The 24,050-nt window shown below is 39.3% G+C and overlaps 1 protein-coding gene across 1 annotated transcript in view; it reads right to left on the bottom strand.

The window, feature by feature from the left end:
- Positions 1 to 21,224, bottom strand: part of TTC28 (tetratricopeptide repeat domain 28) — a 604,133-nt gene extending 582,909 nt beyond the window's left edge. Inside the window, exons 1-2 of the mRNA XM_044921035.1 lie at positions 21,192 to 21,224; positions 882 to 1,160 (exon numbers count right to left, since the gene is read on the bottom strand). Coding sequence (XP_044776970.1) covers positions 882 to 1,160; positions 21,192 to 21,224 — 312 coding nt within the window. The remainder of the gene's footprint in view (positions 1 to 881; positions 1,161 to 21,191) is intronic.
- Between the last annotated feature and the right edge of the window lie 2,826 nt (positions 21,225 to 24,050).

Below are 24,050 nucleotides of genomic sequence, written 5' to 3'. Positions count from 1 at the left end.
ATCTCTAGCAAATATCCATCAACTTTTGTTAACATAACAGAAAGCCAAGAACAGGATCAAATGCTTTTGTGATTCAGTAAAAAAATATCTCAAACATTTCAGCACATCTTAAGAAATATTTTCTAAAATAGGGCGCCTGGGTGGCTCAGTTGGTTAAGCGACTGCCTTCGGCTCAGGTCATGATCCTGGAGTCCCTGGATCGAGTCCCGCATCGGGCTCCCTGCTCGGCAGGGAGTCTGCTTCTCCCTCGGACCCTCCCCCCTCTCATGTGCTTGCTCTCTCTCATTCTCTCTCTCTCAAATAAATAAATAAAATCTTTAAAAAAAAAAAAAAAAAAAAGAAATATTTTCTAAAATAGACTGGGGGTTAGACGGTGAATAGGCACACTGAAAACAAAGTATGTACAAAGCAAAGATAACTCAAGTCTTAAACTATTCAAAGAAACATAGATAATTAAAATGATGTATTAGAAAAAATAAGTTTCTCTGATTAAATACCATCTGAAAACAAGCAGTCATTAACAGGGAATAATAAAATTATTTTAAGTTGAAAGAAAGAAACCATCTCTATCTGAAACATCTGTGCAAAAAGAAGATGTCAAAACCTATACAAATGACTAAAATGTATCCTATCAAGGAGCTAAGTGGAAAAAAAAATACAAATTCCAAACATACAGGAAAAGAATTAAACTTGAACATGGACAGCAGTTTCCAAGCATTAAAAAGGGAAGCCATTCACTAGTGTACCAGCTCAATGAGGCCCTTCTACACTTCACTGATATACAGACTATTAAAATATTAATAACTGCAAATTCAATAAAATGTTACATTAAAATAAGAAATCAGCACAAAAGAATCTGAGAAAGTAAATGAAATTTCTACCTTTGGCCATTTGGGATTGAGAAGTCGAGCTTTGATTGCATCATCCAGTGCCTTGTCATACTGCTGGATTTTCATATAGGCTGCAGATCTATTGCTGTATAAGATGCAGTTCTGAGGGTCAACAGCCAAGGCTTCATTGTACAGAACAATAGCTGTGTGAAAATCTCCGTCATGACAGGCCTGGTTACTCTGACGAACCTTCTCAACAAATTCAGCTTTGCTCAACAATGGTCCATCAGGACTTCTCCGACCAAGAGTCTTAGCACCAAAGAGAGGAATCTACAAACAAAGAAACTTTGTCAGATAATCCAGAGGGTTTCCTTCTCTGAACTTCAAGAGAACAGGGAAATTCTTCATGGTCTGCTTTACACAGAAAACTTTTGTATCCTGAAAGACAATAAACTTTCCAAGAAGCAGCCAACATATTACCTTGAATACATATATATGTATATGTATGTTTTTATATATACATATGGTTATAAACACATATATTTACATTTTTTTGATTGAGAAAGTGAATGAATGAATGAATACAAAAGAAAACTCAGGCTTTTTTCCTTGGCAATTTACAGTTAATATTAAGGGAGGGCAACTGGCTGGCTCACTCAATAGAGCATGAGACTCTTGATCTCAGGGTCCTAAGTTCGAGCCCCATGTTGTGTGTAGAGATTACATACATACATACAAAAAGTTATATTAAGGGAAAGAATACAAATATAAGCAAAATAGAAAATATGATCTCAATCATGTTAAGACGGCTGCACTTAAAAAATGAAAGAAACAAGATCAAAATATTAACTATGCTAAGTTATCTCTGAATATAAAATTATGGTTTATTTTATTTTGTTAAAATTTTCCCTTATCCTAATGTTATGCAATGACCATAAGTTTTACACTTTTTTTTATTAAAGATTTTATTTATTTGAGAGAGAGAGAGCATGAGAGCTAGAGAGAGAGAGAGAGTTCGCGCACTAGCAGGGGGGAGGGGTAGAGAGGGAGGGAGAAGCAGACTCCCCACGGAGCAGGGAGCCTGATGTGGAATTTGATCCCAACACCCTGGGATCATGACCTGAGCTGAAGGCAGACACTTAACTGACTGAGCCACCCAGGCACCCAATTTTAAAATTGAAAAAAATAAAAATAAAAACAAAACTTTTAAACATAAATTTTAGGAGCACCTGGGTGGCTCAGTCAGGTAAGTATCTGACTCTTGATCTCAGCTCAGGTCTTAATCTCAGGGTGGTAAGTTCAAGCCCTGCATTGGGTTCTGCATTGGCCACGGAGCCTACTTAAAAAAAAAAAATTAATATATCAATGAATCTTTTTAGACTGGCAAATTTGGTAATTTGGCTACTACCATGGAATTTCAAAGACAAACGCCAGTTTTTGGAAATCAAAAAAAAAAAAAAAAAATCCTGCTGTAAACTGTATCTTGGCAATTTAAGACCTGTTTTATATGTTGATTTTTTCCAAATCATTAAGTTTTCTATGACTTAATAATAGTGACCTTAAAACCAAAGGGAGTGAATGAGTCAAACATTACTCATTTTTAAACAGGAAAATCATGAACTGCATCAGAGTCCCAAGAGAAGAAACTTAAGACAGCAGTATCCAGACAGACAGTTCACAATTCTAATGAGGCTCGTCCTGAGTAAAATTAAAACAAAAAGTGTAAAAGTATAATTTGCTTCGCCATGTCTTTAAGACTAAGTCCAATCCCTCCATTCAAAAGAGGACAGATCTGATATGTAACACACCAATACTTAGAAAAATAATAGAATCCCAAAGAGACATTTGCTTTAAGAAGGACAAATTCCACAGAAAGGAGGAAGAAAGGCAGAGCTGATCTCCTACATAGGCAGCCACTATTTCTCCTCTGTTTACAGGGATATCATGTCCTAGATTTCCAGGACAGTTTGAAACATTAAAATATCCTAGAAATTTCAAATATCAGGGTCCAGTTCTTTTTTTTTTTTTTTTTTTTGTATTCATTTAAGAGAGAGAACACAAGCAAGGGGAGCAGCAGCAGAGGGAGAGGGAGAAGCTGACTCCCCGCTGAGCAGGGAGCCCGATGCGGGGCTCGATCCCAGGACCCGATCCCAGGACCCAGAGATCATGACCCAAGCCAAAGGCAGACGCCCAACCATCTGAGTCACCCAGGCACCCCTCAGTGTCCAGTTATATCCCTCAACTCCCTGATACTAGAAGTGGCTAACTACGAATGTATTCTGGTTAGTTTTTTGTTGTTGTTTTAAACTATGATCATGAAACATACTGCTTGAAAATGAATGGACTAATGTAACATTTAGCAAATAACAAGGATTTTCCTAAAGAGTCTTGATTTTTAATTATTTTATCTACGTAACCAAACCAACATATGAGATACTGACAATGTATAAAACTGATTTCATTTTGGAAAATATACTCATCATGACTCCAAATAAGGGCAGTACTAGCCATAAGTTATGAAAGCCAATCTTGTATTTGAAAACTGAAGGGTATGACATAAAAATACAAATAACAGCCTTAAAAAGTAAAATGGTTAGGTTCAAATGTAGCCTAAAGGTGAAAAAGACATGTTCCTACTATTAGAGCATTTCCTACTTGTCAGACTAATAATTTTGGTTCATTGCCAATATAGATAAGAATCAAATTAACAAAAGAAGGGTTCTGAGGTGCCTGGGTGTCTCAGTCAGGTAAGCATTTGACTTCAGTGCAGGTCATGATCTCAGGGTCCTGGAACAGAGTTCCGGTCAGGCTCCATGCTCAGCAGGGAGTCTGATTCTCCCTCTCCCTCTGCCCTTCCCTTATCCACCCCCCACTAGTGCTCTCTTAAATGAATGAATGAATGAATAAATTAATAAATAGTTCTGCATTCTATTACCTCCATATACAGTAACATTTCCCAAAATATGTTCCTCTAAGAGCTCTTAGGTCCTCAGAATACTTGGATGAACAAAGATAAATGAGATTCTACTTTAGTGGAAGAGCTCTCAGAGCTTTTATTTTGTACACTGTGAATCTGAGAGGGGAGAAACCACACATACAAGATCAAAGGATCTTTTTGGTAGAGTATCTTGACAGACAAGAAACTGCTTAAAACTCTGATATGAACTGGGACACCTAGCTGGCTCAGTCAGTAGAGCATGCAACTCTTGATCTCAGGGTCACAAGTTTAAGCCCCATGTTGGGCATAGAGCTTACTTTAAAAAAAAAAGCGGGGGGGGGGGGGGGTGCCTGGGTGGCTCAGTCGAGTGAGAAGCTGCCTTCGGCTCAGGTCATGATCCCAGGGTCCTGGGATCAAGTCCCGCATCGGGCTCCCTGCTCAGCAGGGGTCTACTTCTCCCTCTTCTCTGTTCATTCTCTTTCTCTCTCAAATAAATAAATAAAATCTTTAAAAAAACCTCTGATGTAAACTATTAAATAAAGCCTCTAGGAGCAAAGTAAAACACCACTGAAAAGTGCAAGTGCAGAAAGATTATAAATATCAGAGAATTCTAACATCATCCTCACCACCAAGTGTCCATAAATTTAAAAGAAAAGAGCACTCTAGTAAGTGTCCAGAAGCTTCTAATTTGTCAAAATATGCCTGTTCCTACTAAGCTAGCTACAATGTGGTCCTTAGGAGGCTAATAAATAGCATTTTGTATAGTTAAAAAAAGGAATATAATTTACCTAGTCCCTCTTTATCTTCTCAGCTACTGAAAAACTCAGCATGACAGAGAGAACAAAAGACTCTTGCATGTATTTTTCAGAATATATATTATATATTTATATATATTTAAAAATATTTTTTTCAGTTTTTATATATATATATATATAGTACTTGGAATAACTGGCCATATTAAATTCAGAAACAACTGGAGTGAATAGTACTACTTATGGAGATTTTTAAAAATAAAACGAAACTTTAAATCACTATTTACTTAGATAAACTGCTTATGATATTCTTTCATTCCTCATATATTTCACTTATTTACAGTTTATCGATGTCAACATATATTAACATCATTGATATTTTTCTCTGACCTCTGACAACTCATCTTGAAATGGTAGTGGCAATACAGATGAAATAGGCTCAAAACATACAAATGAAAATAGGCTCAAACATACAGATGAAATAGGCTCAAAATATTCAGCCACATACAATTACCAAACCATAATTGTTCCAGACCAGTTATAAATTTTGATTATTCAAATGAGAGAGAAAAATACTTATCATCCTTTATATAAAAAAATTATAGGTGAATCAAAGAATTAAATGTTTAAATAATGAAATTATTAAAATGAAACAGAAGAATTTTTCATCATATAAGCTGAGGAAGGCTTTTCTTTTTTTATTTTTTTTAAAGATTTTATTTATTTGACAGAGAGAGACACAGCGAGAGAGGAACAGAAGCAGGGGGAGTGGGAGAGGGAGAAGCAGGCCTCCCGCCGAGCAGCGAGCCCGATGTGGGGCTCGATCCCAGGACCCCAGGATCACGACCTGAGCCGAAGGCGGATGCTTAACGACTGACCCATCCAGGAGCCCCAGAGGAAGGCCTTTCTAAGTACAACACAAAACCTACAGACATAACAAAAATAAATTTGACAACATAAAAATTTTAAATATCTACATGGAAAAAAAAGATTTAAAAAAAGGAAAAAGATGATTGACAAATCAATTTTTAAAAACTTCACAACACATAATAAAAGGCTAATTTTCTTACTATATAAAAATGTACAAATAAGAAAAAAAACAATCTAATGGACATAGGACAATGAACAAAGGATATGCACAGACAGATCATAAGAAAGGAAATCCATACAGCCTTTAAGCATTTTTTTTTTTAAGATTTTATTTATTTATTTGACAGAGAGAGACACAGCGAGAGAGGGAACACAAAGTGGGGGGGTTGGGAGAGGGAGAAGCAGGCTTCCCGCCAACCAGGGAGCCCGGTGAGGGGCTCGATCCCAGGACCATAGGATCATGACCTGAGCAAAAGGCAGACGCTTAATGACTGAGCCACCCAGGCGCCCCGTTTAAGCACATTTTTAAATGTGTGACTTCAGTTACTTTTTCTTTAAAGTAAACTCTATGCCCAACATGGGGTCTGAACTCACAACCCTGAGAGCAAGAGTTGCATGCTCTACAAACTGAGCCAGCCAGGTGCCCTATGACTTCAGTTATTTTAAAAGAAAATTAAACCTCAAGATATTATTTTTCTTCTCTCATTCTAATGGAAAAAAAAGTTATCAGTACACTTTCATAGTAAAGGGATAAGGAAAAAACTACATTCATACATTGTTGATGGAACTAGAAACTGACATTTCTTTATAGAAAAACGAAGGAATAGCTACAAAAATATAAAAGATACATATTCTTTGAATTATAGAAATTTTTCCACTTCACGTAAATTACCCTTCAGATACATTTACCTATGTAAACAAAGTCTCATATACAAAAATATTCGTAACATCATTTGTATTAGCATGAGATTAGAAATAACCTAAATGTCAGACAACAGGAAAACAGATAAATTAATTTTCATATATCAATATAATTGCTACTACAAATCCAGCCAAAAGAATGAAGCAGATTTTATATACTGATATGGAAAGATAGAAAAAATCAAGTTGTAGAAGAGATACAGAATATGTTATCTTCCATAAAAAAAAAGGGGAAGGAAGTAATGCATACATATACACACACTTACATGCTTAATTACACATGGGTTAATTATGCCAGAAACAATATATAAACCAGTAGAATAATTGCCTCAAAAGAGAGTTGCTTGAAGACTGGAAGGTAGGAGTAGGAAAGTAACCAATATTTCCATTTTGTGCTGTCTGATACTTTATTATATGTATATATTCCCTGTATATATTTCTTAAATGTGAAAAAAAATTCTGAAAACAGAGCATAGGTTACTTTTATGTATCAGGGCGCACATATATAGTTGTAGAATCTGTTTACCTTTTTTTTTTTAAGATTTTATTTATTTATTTGTCAGAGAGAGGGAGAGAGCACACAAGTAGGGGGAGCGGCAGGCAGAGGGAGAAGCAGGCTCCCCGCTGAGCAGGGAGCCTGACGTGGGCCTCCACCCTGGGACTCCTGGACTCCAGGATCATGACCTGAGCCAAAGGCAGACAGACGCTTAACTGACTGAGCCACCCAGTGGCCCTGGGGCTACAACTTTCTAAATTTTATAAAGTCACTCTCTACTCACCAAGCTATTCTTATACCTAGAGAGTAGGACCATTTTTGAATTTACACAAAGGTCCCATATGGATAAGCAAAGGGTACACATTAGTTGTGTATTTTAAAAGCAAAATAGATAATGGGGGGTGCCTGGGTGGCTCAGTCAGTTGAACATCTGACTCTTGATTTTGGCTCAGGTTGTGATCTCTGGGTCATGAGATCAAGCCCTACACTGGGCTCTGAGCTCCACTCAGAGTCTGTTTGAAATTCTCTCCCTCTGCGCCTTCCCCTGCTCAGGCTAGCTCTCTCTCTCCCAAATAAATAAATAAAATCTTAATAAAAATAAAAAATAAAAACAAAACAGATAAGACAATATTTCACTGGAAAATTAACTACATAATAAAGAATCCAATGTGCATTCCAAAACTAAACTATATAATACCTCAAATTAACAACTTTGTAGATGGGTTTATAAGATGTGACATTAACAAATAGGAGGATTAATAAACTGGAGGAAAAGTCCATAGAAAATACCCAAAATGAAATATACCCAAAAAGAAAGGGTTGACGGGAGAAAGTGGGTGCATAAGAGACACAATAAGAGGAGGAGGAGCAAGATGGCGGAGGAGTAGGAGACCTAAATTTTGTCTGCTCCCAGGAATTCAGCTCGGTAGGTATCAAAGAATTCTGAACACCTACAAACTCAACAGGAGATTGGAAAAAAGAATGGCAGCAACTCTCTGAACAGAAACACAACCCCTTTCTGGAAGGTAGGACATGCAGAGAAGTGCATCTCAGGCAATATTTGGGAAGACAGACAGCAGGGGCAGGGAGCCTCCGTCAGCCGCTACCAGCAAGTGACAGAGCAGCGGAGCACAAAATCGGAACTTTTAAAAGTCTGCTCCGCTGAGGGACGTCACTCTGGTCGCTAAGCCGGGGGGTGGAACCCTCGCAGGACAGTGTGGTCTCAGGACCCTCGGGGTCACAGAAAGACCGGGGGTGCCTGAGTGCGGCAGAGCTCCCAGGTATTGAAGCGGGGAAGCCGGCTGCAGAGGCGGAGCCGAGGCACGGGCTCTCAGCTCTGGGTTGCCATAAACCGTGATCCGCCGCACAGTCGGGCCACTGCTCCTCCAGCAGGGACCCAACAAGCAGCAGATCCAGGAGACTCCCCTTCCTCCCCCCAGAGGAGCGGCACGGGAGTGCACCGCAGGGATCTGCTGGGTTTGGAGACTCCACCCGGGGTCGGATGCCAGAGATAGAAACGCGCAGTCACAGGCCAGGTGAGCACGGAGTGCAGCCGGAGACTGGGGAGGTGGGAGTGACTGACTGCTTTTCTCTGGGGGCGCACTGAGGAGCGGGGCCCGAGTTCTCGGCTCCTCCGGGGCGGAGATTGGGAGGCCGCCATTTTCATCTCGTCCTCCAAAGCTGGATGGAAAGCTTGCAGGGAACAAAAGCTCCAGAAAGCAAACCCGAGCAGATTACCTAGCCTGGACCCGGCAAGGGCGGGGCAATTCTGCCTCTGGCAAAGACATTTGGGAACCACAGCAAGAGGCCCCTCCCCCAGAAGATCAGCAAGAACAGCCAGCCAAGACCAAGTTTACCGATCAATGAGAACGGCAGAACTCCAGCGATAGTGGAATACTGCACACAGAATTCATGGCTTTTTTCCCAAGATGCTTTAGCCTTTCAAAGTTAATTCTATTAATTTTCTTTATTTTTTTCCTTTTCTATTGTTTCTTGAATTTTTCTTTTTCCTTTTTTAACCAACATCTTATCAATCCTTTTTTTTTAAGATTTTATTTATTTGAGAGAGAGAATGAGAGAGAGAGAGAGCATGAGAGGGGGGAGGGTCAGAGGGAGAAGCAGACTCCCTGCAGAGTAGGGAGCCCGATGCGGGACTTGATCCCAGGACTCCAGGAAAATGACCTGAGCCGAAGGCAGTCACCTAACCAACTGAGCCACCCAGGTGCCCCATCAAATCCTTTTTTAAAAATATTTTATTTTTTCATTTTTAGAGTTATATTCTATCCCTTCATTGTAGTTAACCTTACATTTTGTATATATATAAGTTGTCCTCTCTTTAAAATTTTGGGATTCAGTTTCTTCTAACAGACCAAAATATACCCTAAATCTCTAGGGTATGGCTTTGCTCTAGTCTCCTGCCTGATCACAGTCTCTCCCCCCTCTTTTTTTTTTTTTGTTCTTTTTTTAATTTCTTTTTTCTTTCTTTCAACGAACTTATCAATTCCTTTTATAAAATCTTTTATAATTTTCATCTTTACATTCATATTCCATCCCTTCATTGTATTTACCCTTATTTTTGTACAAACATAAGTTTTTCTTTCTTTAAAATTTTGGGAGGCACCTTCTTCTAACAGACCAAAATATGCCCAAAATCTAGTGTGTGGCACTGATGTATTCACCAGCCTGATCATATTTGATCATATTCTTTTCTTTTTTTCTTTCTTTCCCTTTCTTTTCCCCCCAATTTCGGGTTTCTTCTGATCTGTTTAGTGTATATTTTTCTGGAGTCGTTACCCTGTTACCATTTTGTTCTCTCATTCATCTATTCTCCTCTGGACAAAATAACAAGACGGAAAAACTCACCTCAAAAAAAAGAACAAGAGGCAGTACCAACTGCCAGGGACCTAATCAATACAGATATTAGTGAGATGTCAGAACTAGACTTAAGAATGACAATTATAAAGATACTAGCTGGGCTTGAAAAAAGCATGGAAGATACTACAGAAACACCTGGAGAAATAAAAGAAACCAAGTCGAAATCAAAAAGGCTATTAATGAGGTGCAATAAAAAATGGAGGCTCTAACTGCTAGAATAAATGAGGCAGAAGAGAGAATGAATGATATAGAAGATGAAATGATGGAAAATAAAGAAGCTGAGAAAAAGATAAACAACTGCAGGATCATGAGGGCAGAATTTGAGATATAAGTGATACCATAAGATGAAACAATATTAGAATAATTGGGATCCCAGAAGAAGAAGAAAGAGAGAGAGGGGCAGAAGGTATACTGGAGCAAATTATAACAAAGAACTTCCCTAATTTGGGGAAGGAAACAGACATCAAAGTCCAGGAGGCACAGAGAACCCCCCTCAAAATCAATAAAAATAGGTCAACACCCCGACATCTAATAGTAAAACTTACAAGTCTCAGAGACAAAGAGAAAATCCTGAAAGCAGCTCGGGACAACAGATCGGTAACCTACAACTGTAGAAACATTAGATCGGCAGCAGACCTATCCAAAGACCTGGCAGGCCAGAAAGGACTGGCATGATATACTCAGAACACCAAACGAGAAAAATATGCAGCCAAGAATACTATATCCAGCTAGGCTGTCACTGAAAATAGAAGGAGAGATAAAAAGCTTCCAGGACAAACAAAAACTAAAAGAATTTGAGAACACCAAACCAGCCCTACAAGAAATACTGAAAGGGGTCCTCTAAGCAAAAAGAGAGTCTAAAAGGAACATAGACCAGAAAGGAATAGAGACAATACACAGTAACAGTCACCTTACAGGCAGTACAATGGCACTAAATTCATATCTTTCAATAGTTACCCTGAATGTAAATGTGCTAAATCCCCCAACCAAAAGACACAGGGTATCAGATTGGATAAAAAAACAAGACCCATCGATATGCTGCCTGCAAGAGACTCATTTTAGACCCAAAGACACCTCGAGATTGAAAGTGAGGGGTTGGAAAACCATTTACCATGCTAATGGACATCAAAAGAAAGCTGGGGTGGCAATCCTTATAGCAGACAAATTGGATTTTAAACCAAAGACTATAATAAAAGATGAGGAAGGACACTATATCATACTTAAAGGGTCTATCCAACAAGATCTAACAACTGTAAATATCTATGCTCCTAACATGGGAGCAGCCAATTATATAAACCAATTAATAACAAAATCAAAGAAACACATCGACAACAATACAATAATAGCAGGGGACTTTAACACCCCCCTCACTGAAATGGACAGATCATCTAAGCAAAAGATCAACAAGGAAATAAAGGCTTTAAATGACACACTGGACCAGATGGACTTCACAGATACATTCAGGACATTCCATCCCAAAGCAACAGAAAACACACTCTTCTCTAGTGCCCATGGAACATTCTCCAGAATAGATCACATCCTTGGTCACAAATCAGGTCTCAACCGGTACCAAAAGATTGGGATCATTCTCTGCCTATTTTCAGACCACAATGCTTTGAAACTAGAACTCAATCACAAGATGAAAGTTGGAAAGAACTCAAATACATGGAGGCTAAAGAGCATCCTACTAAAGAATGAATGGGTCAACCAGGAAATTAAAGAAGAATTAAAAACATTCATGGAAACCAATGAAAATGAAAACACAATGTTCAAAATCTTTGGGATGAAGCAAAGGTGGGCCTAAGAGGAAAGTATATAGCAATACAAGCCTTTCACAAGAAACAAAAAAGGTCTCAAATACACAACCTAACCCTACACCTAAAGGAGCTGGAGAAAGAACAGCAAATAAAGCCCAAACCTAGCCAGAGAAGAGAAATAATAAAGATCAGAGCAGAAATCAATGAAATAGAAACCAAAAGAGCAGTAGAACAGATCAATGAAACTAGGAGCTGGTTCTTTGAAAGAATTAGTAAGATTGATAAACCCCTGGCCGGACTTATCAAAAAGAAAAGAGAAACGACCCAAATTAATAAAATCATGAAAGAAAGAGGAGAGATCACAACCAACACCAAAGAAATACAAACAATTTTAAGAACATATTATGAGCAACTCTACACCAGCAAATTAGATATCCTGGAAGAAATGGATGCATTCCTAGAGATGTATTAACTACCAAAACTGAACCAGGAGGAAATAGAAAACCTGAACAGACCTATAACCACTAAGGAAATTGAAGCAGTCATCAAAAATCTCCCAACAAACAAAAGCCCAGGGCCAGATGGCTTCCCAGGGGAATTCTACCAAACATTTCAAGAAGAATTAATACCTATTCTTCTGAAACTGTTCCAAAAATAGAAATGGAAGGAAAACTCCCAAACTCATTTTATGAGGCCAGCATTACCTTGATCCCAAAACCAGACAAAGACCCCATCAAAAAGGAGAATTACAGACCAGTATCCCTGATGAACATGGATGCAAAAATTCTCACCAAAATACTAGCAAATAGGATCCAACAGTACATTAAAAGGATTAGTCACCACGACCAAATGGGATTTATTCCTGGATTCAAGGGTGGTTCAACATCAGCAAATCAATGTGATACAATACATTAATAAAAGAAAGAACAAGAACCATATGATTATCTCAATAGATGCAGAAAAAGCATTTGACAAAGTACAGCATCCATTCTTGATTAAAACTCTTCAGAGTGTAGGGATAGAGGGTACAAACCTCAATATCAGAAAAGCCATCTATGAAAAACCCACAGCGAATATCATACTCAGTAGGGGAAAAACTCAGAGCTTTTCCCCTATGGTCAGGAACATGGCATGGATGTCCACTACACCACTGCTATTAAACATAGTATTAGAAGTCCTAGCCACAGCAATCAGACAACAAAAAAAAATAAAATAAAAGGCATCCAAATCGGCAAAGAAGAAGTCAAACTCTCACTTTTTGCAGATGATATGATACTTTATGCGGAAACCCCAAAAGACTCCACCCCAAAACTGCTAGAACTCATACAGGAATTCAGTAAAGTGGCAGGATAAAAATCAATGCACGGAAATCAGTTGCATTTCTATACACCAACAACAAGACAGAAGAAAGAGAAATTAAGGAGTCGATCCCATTTACAATTGCACCCAAAACCATAAGATACCTAGGAATAAATCTAACCAAAGAGGCAAAGAATCTGTAGAAAACTATAGAATACTCATGAAAGAAACTGAGGAAGACACAAAGAAATGGGAAAACGTTCTATGCTCATGGCTTGGAAGAACAAATATTGTGAAGATGTCAATGCTACCTAGAGCAATCTACACATTTAATGCAATCCCAGCAAAATACCATCCACTTGGGGCACCCGGGTGGCTCAATTGGTTAAGCGTCTGCCTTTGGCTCGGGTCATGATCCCAGGGTCCTGGGATCGAGCCCTGCATTGGGCTCCCCAATCAGCGGGAAGCCTGCTTCTCCCTCTCCCTCTGACCACTGCTCTGCCTACTTGTCCTCTCTCTCTGTAAAATAAATAAATAATCTTTAAAAAAAAAAAAATACCATCCACTTTTTTCAAAGAAATGGAATAATCCTAAAATTTGTATGTAACCAGAAAAGTCCCCAAATAGCCAGAGGAATGTTGAAAAAGAAAAGTAAAGCCGGTGGCATCACAATTCCAGACTTCAAACTCTATTACAAAGCTGTAATCATTAAGACAGTATGGTACTGGCACAAAAACAGACACATAGATCAATGGAACAGAACAGAGAGCCCAGAAATGGACCCTCAACACTATGGTCAACTAATTTAGACAAGTCAGGAAAGAATGTCCAATGGAAAAAAGACAGTCTCTTTAACAAATGGTGTTGGGAAAATTGGACAGCCACATGCAGAAGAATGAAACTGGCCCATTTCCTCACACCACACAAAAATAGACTCAAAATGAATGAAAGACCTAAATGTGAAACAGGAATCCATCAAAATCCTAGAGGAGAACACAGACAGCAACCTCTTCGACCTCAGCCACAGCAACTTCTTCCTAGAGACATCGCCAAAGTCAAGGGAAGCAAGGGCAAAAATGAACTATTGGGACTTCATCAAGATAAAAAGCTTTTGCACAGCAAAGGAAACACTTAACAAAACCAAAAAACAACCGACAGAATGGGAGAAGATATCTGCAAATGACATATCAGATAAAGGGCTAGTATCCAAAATCTATAAAGAACTTATCAAACTCAACACCCAAAGAACAAATAATCCAATCAAGAAATGGGCAGAGACATGAACGGACATTTTTCAAAAGAAGACATCCAAATAGCCAACAGACACATGAAAAACTGCTCAGCATCACTTGGCATCAGGGAAATCCAAATCAAAACTTCATTGAGATACCACCTCACACCAGTCAGAATGGCTAAAATTAACAAGTCAGGAAACGACAGATGTTGGCGAGGATGCGGTAAAAGGGGAACCCTCCTACACTGTTGGTGGGAATGCAAGCTGGTGCAGCCACTCTGGAAAACAGTATGGAGGTTCCTCAAAAAGCTGAAAATAGAGCTACCCTATGACCCAGCAATTGCACTACTGGGTATTTACCCCAAAGATACAAACGTAGTGATCTGAAGGGGTACATGGACCCCGATGTTTATAGCAGCAATGTCCACAATAGCCAAACTATGGAAAGAGCCTAGATGTCAATCCACAGATGAATAGATAAAGACGTGGTATATATATACAATGGAATATTATGCAGCCATCAAAAAAATGAAATCTTGCCATTTGCAATGGAACTAGAGGGTATTATGCTAAGCGAAATAAGTCAATCAGAGAAAGACAAGTATCATATGATCTCACTGATATGAGGAATTCTTAATCTCAGGAAACATACTGAGTGTTGCTGGAATGGTGGGGGGTGGGAGGGATGGGATGGCTGGGTGATGAACATTGGGAGGGTATGTGCTATGGTGAGTGCTGTGAATTGTGTATGACTGATGAATCACAGACCTGTACCTCTGAAACAAATAATACATTATATGTTGAAAAAGAAAAAAAAAGAGGGGCGCCTGGGTGGCTCAGTCGTTAAGCGTCTGCCTTCGGCTCAGGTCGTGATCCCAGGACCCTGGGATCGAGCCCCACATTGGGCTCCCTGCTCCGCGGGGAAGCCTGCTTCTCCCTCTCCTACTCCCCCTGCTTGTGTTCCCTCTCTCGCTATGTCTCTGTCAAATAAATAAATAAAATCTTTAAAAAAAAAAAAAAAAAGAAGATAGGAAGGGAAATCGGAGGGGGAGACGAACCATGAGAGACTATGGACTCTGAGAAACAAACTGAGGGTTTTAGACGGGAGGGGGGTAGGGGGATGGGTTAGCCTGCTGATGGGTATTAAGGAGGGCACATATTGAATGGAGCACCGTGTGTTACACGCAAACAATGAATCATGGCACACTACATCAAAAACTAATGAATACTGAACTAACTGCTTTAAGAACTTCATCCAAAAAAAAAAAGGACTTCGGGCGCCTGGGTGGCTCAGTCGTTAAGCGGCTGCCTTCGGCTCAGGTCATGATCCCAGAGTCCTGGGATCGAGCCCCGCATCAGGCTCCCTGCTCCACAGGAAGCCTGCTTCTCCCTCTCCCACTCCCCCTGCTTGTGTTCCCTCTCTCACTGTGTTTCTCTCTGTCAAATAAATAAATAAAATCTTTAAAAAAAAAAAAAAAAGGACTTCATCCAACCCCACAATATCACAAAGAAAACTAGACCTACACATCACAAACTCCTAAAAAACAAAAACAAAGAGACAGGGGAGGGGGGAAAGACACATTATCTACAAAGCTTCAAGCTTAATAGAAATGATAGAAGATGAAATAGCAGCTAACCAAAATTCTATACCCAGAGAAAATATTCGAAAACAAAGTTGAAACAGGAACCATCATACATTGCTGGTAGAATTTTAAATGGTAAAGCTGTTGTGGCAAACAGGTTTGGCACATCCTCCAAAGTTAAAACACAATTACCATATGACCCAGCAATTCCACTTATAAGCATCTACCCAAATGAAGTGAAAATGTGTGTCCACACAACAACTTGTACACAAATGTTTATAGCAGCATTATTTATAAAAGCTATAAAGTAGAAACAACCCAAATGTCCATCAACTGATGAATACAGAAAACATGACACAGCCATAAAATGGAACAAGAAAAAGGAATAATATACTCATATAAATAAGAACATGGATGAGGGACACCTGGGTGGCTCAGTTGGTTAAGCATCTGCCTTCAGCTCAGGTCATGATCCCAGTGTCCTAGGATGGAGTCCCATATCGGGCTCCCTGCTCAGCTGGGAGCCTGCTTCTCCCTCTGCCTGCCGCTCCCCCTGCTCGTGCACGCTCTCTCTGACAAATAAATAAAATCTTTAAAAAAAAAAAAAAGAACATGGGTGAATCTTTAAACACTATTTTAAGGGAAAGAAGCCAGACACAAAAGGCCACATCTTATATGATTTCATTTATGTTAAATGTCCATGAAAGGGGCGCCTGGGTGGCTCAGTTGGTTAAACGACTGCCTTCGGCTCAGGTCATGACCCTGGAGTCCTGGGATCAAGTCCCGCATTGGGCTCTCTGCTCGGCAAGGGGTCTGCTTCTCCCTCTGACCCTCTTCCCTCTCGTGCTCTCTGTCTCTCATTCTCTCTCTCAAATAAGTAAATAAAATCTTAAAAAAAAAAAAAATGTCCATGAAAGGCACACCCACTGAGATAGAAAGCAAATTAGTGGTTGCCACGGGGTTAGAGGTAGGGGAAAATGGGTGACCCAGTGAGTACGGGGCTTTTTTTGAAGCTGATGGAAATGTTCTGGAATTAATGGTGATGGCTGTGAATATACTAAAAAAACACTGAATTATACACTTTTTTTTTTTTTTTTTTTTTTTAAAGATTTTATTTATTTATTTGACAGAGAGACACAGCGAGAGAGGGAACACAAGCAGGGGGAGTGGGAGAGAGAGAAGCAGGCTTCCCGCAGAGCAGGGAGCCAGACGTGGGGCTCGATCCCAGGACCCTGGGATCATGACCTGAGCCGAAGGCAGACGCTTAACGACTGAGCCACCCAGACGCCCCTGAATTATACACTTTTAAATAGTGAATTTTATGGTATGTTAATTATATCTCAATTTTTAAAAAGGTAAAATAAATACTTGTACAAACAAACCAAAACTGAGGAAATTCATCAACAACAAGCCTACGCTAAAAGAAATACTAAAAGAAATACTGAAGGAAAATGATCTTAGATAGAAACATGGAAATGTAGTAAGAAAGGAATAATAATTATTATTATAACAAAATGACTTGTGAAGTTTAAGATATGTGTATATAAAACAAAATATAGGAGATAATAAATAGAGATCTGTTAGCAAACATGTTTTATGTAATAGTGAGAAAGTCACCATGAGAAAGCATGCATTTCTAGAAATTATAAAAAGTATAATTTCCAATCCACAGAATGCTAATATAAGAGACAGTTCATAATTGTTTACTTCTCTATTTTCATTAAAAATTTGGGGCTTTTTAGGATTTTAAATGTCAACATATGCAATTAAAGCCATTAAGCTTTGGAGAAAAGGAATCTTTTTTTTAAGATTTTATTTATTTATTTCAGAGAGAAAGTGAGTGAGCACGAGTAAGGGGAGGGGCAAAGGGAAAGGGGTGAGCAGACTCCCTGCTGAGCAAGGAGCCTGATGCAAGGCTCGATCCCAAGATCCCAAGATCATGACCTAAGCCAAAGGCAGACGCTTAACCAATTGAGCCACCCAGGCACCCCAAAATGGAATCTTCAGAAAAGAATTTTATGCATGGTCATGACTGGCTAAGATTAGAATAAATTTCATTAAGCAAATGAGCTTTAATATCAAAAGTAAGTAGCTGCAAGGGTGCCTGGGTGGCTCACCCTCTCCCATTCCCCCTGCTTGTGTTCCCTCTCTCGCTGTCTCTCTCACTGTCAAATAAATTAAATCTTTAAAAAAATATATGTAGCTGCAAAATTAGAATTCGGTTTCTCCACATGAGAGACGATGGACTCTGAAAAACAAACTGAGAGTTCTAGAGGGGAGGGGGGTGGGAGGATGGGTTAGCCTGGTGATGGGTATTAAAGAGGGCATGTTCTGCATGGAGCACTGGGTGTTATGCACAAACAATGAATCATGGAACACTTCATCTAAAACTAATGATGTAATGTATGGTGATTAACATAACAATAAAAAAATTTTTAAAAAAAGAATTCGGGTTTCTCTCTGTTAAAAGGACAAAGTTTTCTTGGACTACTGGTCCATTCTTTCTTTTTTTTAAAGATTTTATTTATTTATTTAATTGACAGAGAGAGAGAGACAGGGAGAGAGGGAACACAAGTGGGGGAGTGGGAGAGGGAGAAGCAGGCTTCCCATGGAGCAGAGAGCCCGATGTGGGGCTCGATCCTGGGATCATGACGCGAGCTGAAGGCAGTCGCTTAACCAACTGAGCCACCCAGGCACCCCTGGTCCACTCTTGATAAGAGAGTATGAAAGATTTCTCTTTAACATAATCTTCCTAGAAAACAAAGATTCTGTGTTTTGGCAAAATAATTTCCTCTGTTGACTTTATCAGGTATCTGATTACTTAAGCAAGCTGAATCTTCTCTACTAAAAGAGCTAAAGGGTTTTTTTGGTTTTTGGTTGGTTAGTTTTTTTACAATGATTTACCTTTCTATATTTGCCTGCAAAATCTTTTATTGTCACTATGGTTAAATGGGTAACTGGGTGTTGTTTCACAATGACCTATTTCACCAAGTATTTTAGGAGCTTTGGTATTTTTGACAAACTTCTTCCAAATCAAATCCTAAATGAAGTCATTTTAACTTTGGGATTTTTCAGAGGGTCTCTGGAACATCTCAAAAGATTTATTCTCTCTCCTTCTAAAAAGGGAAATGTTAGAGGTGCCCAGGTGGCTCAGTCGGTTAAGCGTCCGTCGCTTGATTTCAGCTTAGGTCATGACCTCAGGGTGGTGAGATCAGGACCCGCATGGAGCTTTGCACTCAGTGCAGAGTCCGCTTGTCCCTCTCCCTCTACTCCTCCTCCTTACTCTCTCGCTCTCAAATAAATTAATTAAATCTTTAAGAAGGGAAATGTTAAAAGGGCTATTTGATGTTATATTACATGGGAAGCATTATCAAATAATAAGTAATTCTAAACCTTCTTTATGTTGTCTTTGTATACATATACCTTATAAGTGTGCTAGAAATTGTATGAAATTCTTAGAAATCTGGTATATAATGTTATCGGTCATGATTCCAGTTATTTTTAAGTGTTGTATGTCACAGAAATAACCAACTTTCCTTTTCAATTCCCTTATAAGGAACTCTCATCAGATCTTTAACAATGGGCATTTTAAATCTTTTACTCAGATGTTTTTGCAAAAGAGTTTCAAGTGTTTCATCTTCAATATTCATGGAAAGGACTTTCACAAGTACAGGTTTCTGACTGTTTTAAGATCATAAAACTGAACTGGATTCAGGCAAAACAAGTATTATCTACATGGGACTGAATTAACTAAGGAGGAATATTATAATTTTTTATGACTTTTTGCCTGGAACATCACTGTTCGGGTTTTTGGGGTTTTTTCCCCAGATTCTTAAGCTACCTATGACTCACAATTTGGTAAAGTACACCTCTGTAAACAAAGATAAAAGATTTACTTTTTCTCTCTAATCCCTCCAGAATTCAGAAACTCGAGTATTCTTTTCATAGCAATATAGTTCTTTATATAAATTCAATAAAAGTCTGTTCTCCATATAACAGGACACAATTGGAAATACTGCCAAGGCTTTGACTGGAATAGCGCTGCAGGTAAAATCTGATGGTGAGTCCTTGGCTTGCCTTCCTGGCCTCAGAAGCTTTTAAGAGTCCAACCTGAGATAAAAAGTTTCAGGAAAACACCCTTAAAAAGAGCTTATATGGTCCATTACTCTTCCTGCTCTATATATGTAAATCATCAGGCCATGTGTGATGCAGACAAATTAGTTTTACTGTGATTATCTTCTGTTAAAAAAAAAAAAAGGGGGGGTAATTGTACAAAGATAAATTATGTTTGTGTACCTTTGTCTATATTAGCCTCTAATCCTGTCAACTGCCTTTGAGGTTTTGTTATACCTATAACTGGACTAGATCCTGAATTCTAGCTTCCTCAAATATCTGGCTACAATTCTCCAAAGAAACATTTCCAACTTTCTTCCACCCTTCTAATTTAGACTCCCTAAGAACAAAGACTCCCCATGAATATCCTTGGAAGGGACTATAACCAGGTCTTCCTCACCATCCAGTTGGCAGCCAAACTTCAGAGACTTGAATCTTGGGTATATATCTCACAGCTGAATAAGTCTCCACCTGACATCTATCTGGTCCAATATACCAGCTGGAGACCTCAAAATCAAACTAATGAAAAGAGTAGAAGTTGACATCAAGGTAAACTGCTCCCAAAATGCTACATCAAAACCCACACTTTAACATGAACCCCTCTCTTCTCTTTCTTTCCTTTAATCTAGCATTGGCTTGGAAAGATAATGCCACCATTTACGTCTCCCAGACCATTGCTAAGGGATTTTAAATGCTGGATTTTTCATCAAAAACTCTGACCTGGGGGCACCTAGGTAGTTCAGTCGGTTAAGCCTCTGCCTTCAGTCAGGTCATGGTCCCAGGGTCCTGGGATCAAGCCTCAGGTCAGGCTCCCTGCTCAGCAGAGAACATGCTTCTCCCTTTCCCTCTACTGCTCCCCCTGCTTGTGCTCTCTGTCAGACAGATGAATAAAATCTTTAAAAAAAAGATCTGTCCACGATGCTAGAGACCCCCTGGTCTGATTCCCTGTCTCTGGTTAACAACCCTAAACTTGGGTTACCTGGGTTGTTCAGTCCGTTAATCATCCGACTCCTGATTTCAGCTCAGGTCATGATCTCAGAGTCATGAGATCCAGCCCTGAGTCAGGCTCTGCACTGGAGGGTAGAGCCTGCTTGGGATTCTCTCTCTCCCTCTCCCTCTGCCCCTCCCCTTCTAAAACAAAACAAAATAAAACACAACAAAAACAAAAACAAAAAAACTTGGGGAATTTTGTGTCCAGACTCCATACAAAGAAAGGGACATACGCATAGGCAAAGATAACCAGAATAAAAAATCCTGTGTGGTCTACAGACCCTTAAAATTTTACTGGCCTCCATGGCTGTCACCTTTCCAGTACTGAGCCACAGATTCAAATGGGAATTACTAGGAGGCATTCATGATTCAAGATTTGCTTTCTTTGGCAGGGCCCTTCTTCCCTAGCCAACACCACCTGCTGCACCTGGATTAACACCCATGGGAAAGTTGAAACTCAGTTACATAAGATCACTGAGCAAGCCACTTGGCTTAAAAAGGTGACTCCTTCAATGGGGTCTTTCTTTGACTTACCTGATTTTGATTGGTTTGGGTCTTAGGGACCATGGCCTAGAAGTAAACTTCAGACATTGGGAATTATCCTGCTTATCATAGTCATTATAGTCTCCCTAGCATGCTGTATTCTTTAGGCTTTAAATGCATGTTTAATGACAGTTACTACCAAGCAATTGATCTAAGACTGGAATATCAGTAAAGTAACAAAGAGAATGACCAACTTTAAGAAATATGAACCTGAAGTTGTGTCCTGTGAATATCACAGAGATTAAGCAAAAAATGTCATTACCTATATACCACACAAAGGATCAACAAAAACTTCAAGAACTTCAGAACAATAGATGGGAGTAACATTAATGCTTTAAATTTTTATCATGGGGCACCTGGGTGGCTCAGTAGGTTAAGCATCTGCCTTCAACTCAGGTCACAATCCCAGAGTCCTGGGATTAAGTCCCACATGGGGCTCCCTGCTCAGCGGGGAGTCTGCTTCTGCCCCTCCCCCCTGCTCATGCACTCTCTCTCTCTCTCAAATAAGTAAAAAAAAAAAAAAAAATTGGGGGGGGGACACCTGGGTGGCTCAGTCAGTTAAGCTTCTGCCTTCAGCTCAGGTCATGATCCCAGAATCCTGGGATAGAGTCCTGCATCGGGATCCCTGCTCAATGGGGAGTCTGCTTCTCCCTCTGCCTGCCACTCCCCCTGCTTGTGCGCTCTCTCTCTCTCTCTGACAAATAAATGAATAAAATCTTTAAAAAAAAAAATTTTTTTTTAATCTTTAAATTTTTAGGTCTCTTAGTTAATGTGAGTCTGATCAAAAGCAATGAATTGTTAAAAAAAAAAAAAGGACGAGAGACCCAAAGTGGAGTTCACTTGCCCTATGACAGCAAACCAAGAATTAATATCTAACCTAACTGCAGTTTCAGCCTCTCTCAGGGATGTAACCTTTACAACTCAACCTGGAATTACCTGATCAGCACTAGTGAGGTAATTTGCATGACAGGCTCCCACCCTTCCCTCAAAGGAAGGTGACCTTGCCTGAAACAATCCACTCTGTTAGAAACTTCCTTTTTCTGCCCCCTCCTGCCTATAGAAGCACTCCATTCTGAGCTCCTATCTACTTGCTAGATGGAATGCTACTCCATTCAAGAATCATTAAGTAAAGCCAATTACATCTTCACATCTACTCAGTTGAATTTTTTTTTTAATATTTTTTTTTTAATTTATTTGAGAGAGAGAGAATGAGAGACAGAGAGCACGAGAGGGAAGAGGGCAGAGGGAGAAGCAGACCCCCCGCTGAGCAGGGAGCCCGATGCGGGACTCGATCCCGGGACTCCAGGATCATGACCTGAGCCGAAGGCAGTCGCTTAACCAACTGAGCCACCCAGGCGCCCTACTCAGTTGAATTTTAACAAATATAAATCTGATATTCATAACTCTGTGTTTCTACACTGTTCTATTCACTTGAGATTATAAATAAGTCGATAACCATTTTATTAGGTTAACCACCAACTCACTTCTTTTAAGACTAATGTGAAAAATAGTTTGGCTTGTTTACTCTTAACAAGAGATAATCAAAATACACAGGTCAAAATTAATTAAAATTTCAAATTCAACCAAGTCACAAATACATGCAACTTAAACATTTAACATGTAAGCATAAATAATTTATGTCATGCCATTAAATTTTAAGAGCATTTTTCAGCAATTATGACAATAAAAATTCCTTAGGTTATAACTTATCTCTGAAATTACTGGTACTTTCATGCTCTTCTTTTTTGATAAGTATTTTGTGAGAGGTGAAGTAATGCATAAGAACCACTAAACGACCTTGTTCCTGTTACAATATCCATTTTTGTAAAGGTAAAATCATGACTCTCATACAAATATGAAATGAACACACATTAAAGACTACTTAACTCATTAATTGAGTGACCCCGTAAAATATTACAATCAATTCAGAGGAGAATTCAAAATATCCCACATGTATTGGCAATCAGAAATGCTGAAATGAATTTCTAAATAGATACATACTGGCCTTTTTAAGGGGAGGAAGAAAGTGCAATCAATTGTCCCTCCACCTGGAAATAATCATTGGCATATCTATGAAAAAGAATAATTTGGATTTCCAGCAGTGAAAAGCGCTATAAAGTACTTCAAAGACAATGAAAGGTGCAAACTTCATACAATCAGATAACCCAGAAGGATACAACACATTCCAGACAACCTAGTTTTCCATTGAAGGCACCCACTAATGTTTTTCCAAATCCATTTCAAGTCTTTCACATTTTTCCAGACAGTCCCAAAGTGAAGTACACTAGAATCAAGGAAAAGAAACAATCTTTTATTGAAATAAGATCAAAAGAAGCCTGCCATGAGAAAATTCGAAGGAAGAGGTGCTACAAATGAACACTCCAGAACTAGAATGCTTAATTAATGAAAATATAATTCTCCGTGTATTAAGCATCAGTCAGAGGAGAATGAAACCTAGCTCAAAGAACAGAAGTATAGGACTCTAAACTTCACAGTCACCAGTACTCTTACAAAGCCACGTATCTTAAACCAATGTAAGGGTCATGGTTGGCAGGAAAGGTACTTGATCACCTTGATGGGATGTGGGCCAGGAGTGAACAGCCAAGAAAGAATTCTTGAGACATTTTCATGCAAAAAGGGGGGTGGCGCACACACCTGAATGGCTCAGTCTTGGCTCCGGTCATTATCCTAGGGTCCTGGAATCGAGCCCCACATCAGGCTCCTCCCCCAGTGGGGAGCCTGCTTCTCCCTCTCCCTCTGCCTGCCACCGCCCTAACTGTCAAATAAATAAATAAAATCTAAAAAAAAAAAAAAATGGCACGGGGATAGGATGCGTGGGCAGAAAGAGCT

The sequence above is a fragment of the Neomonachus schauinslandi genome, chromosome 14 (assembly GCF_002201575.2).
Source record: "Neomonachus schauinslandi chromosome 14, ASM220157v2, whole genome shotgun sequence".
NCBI lineage: Eukaryota > Metazoa > Chordata > Mammalia > Carnivora > Phocidae > Neomonachus > Neomonachus schauinslandi.
This window is presented reverse-complemented; position numbering and strand designations above follow the sequence as displayed.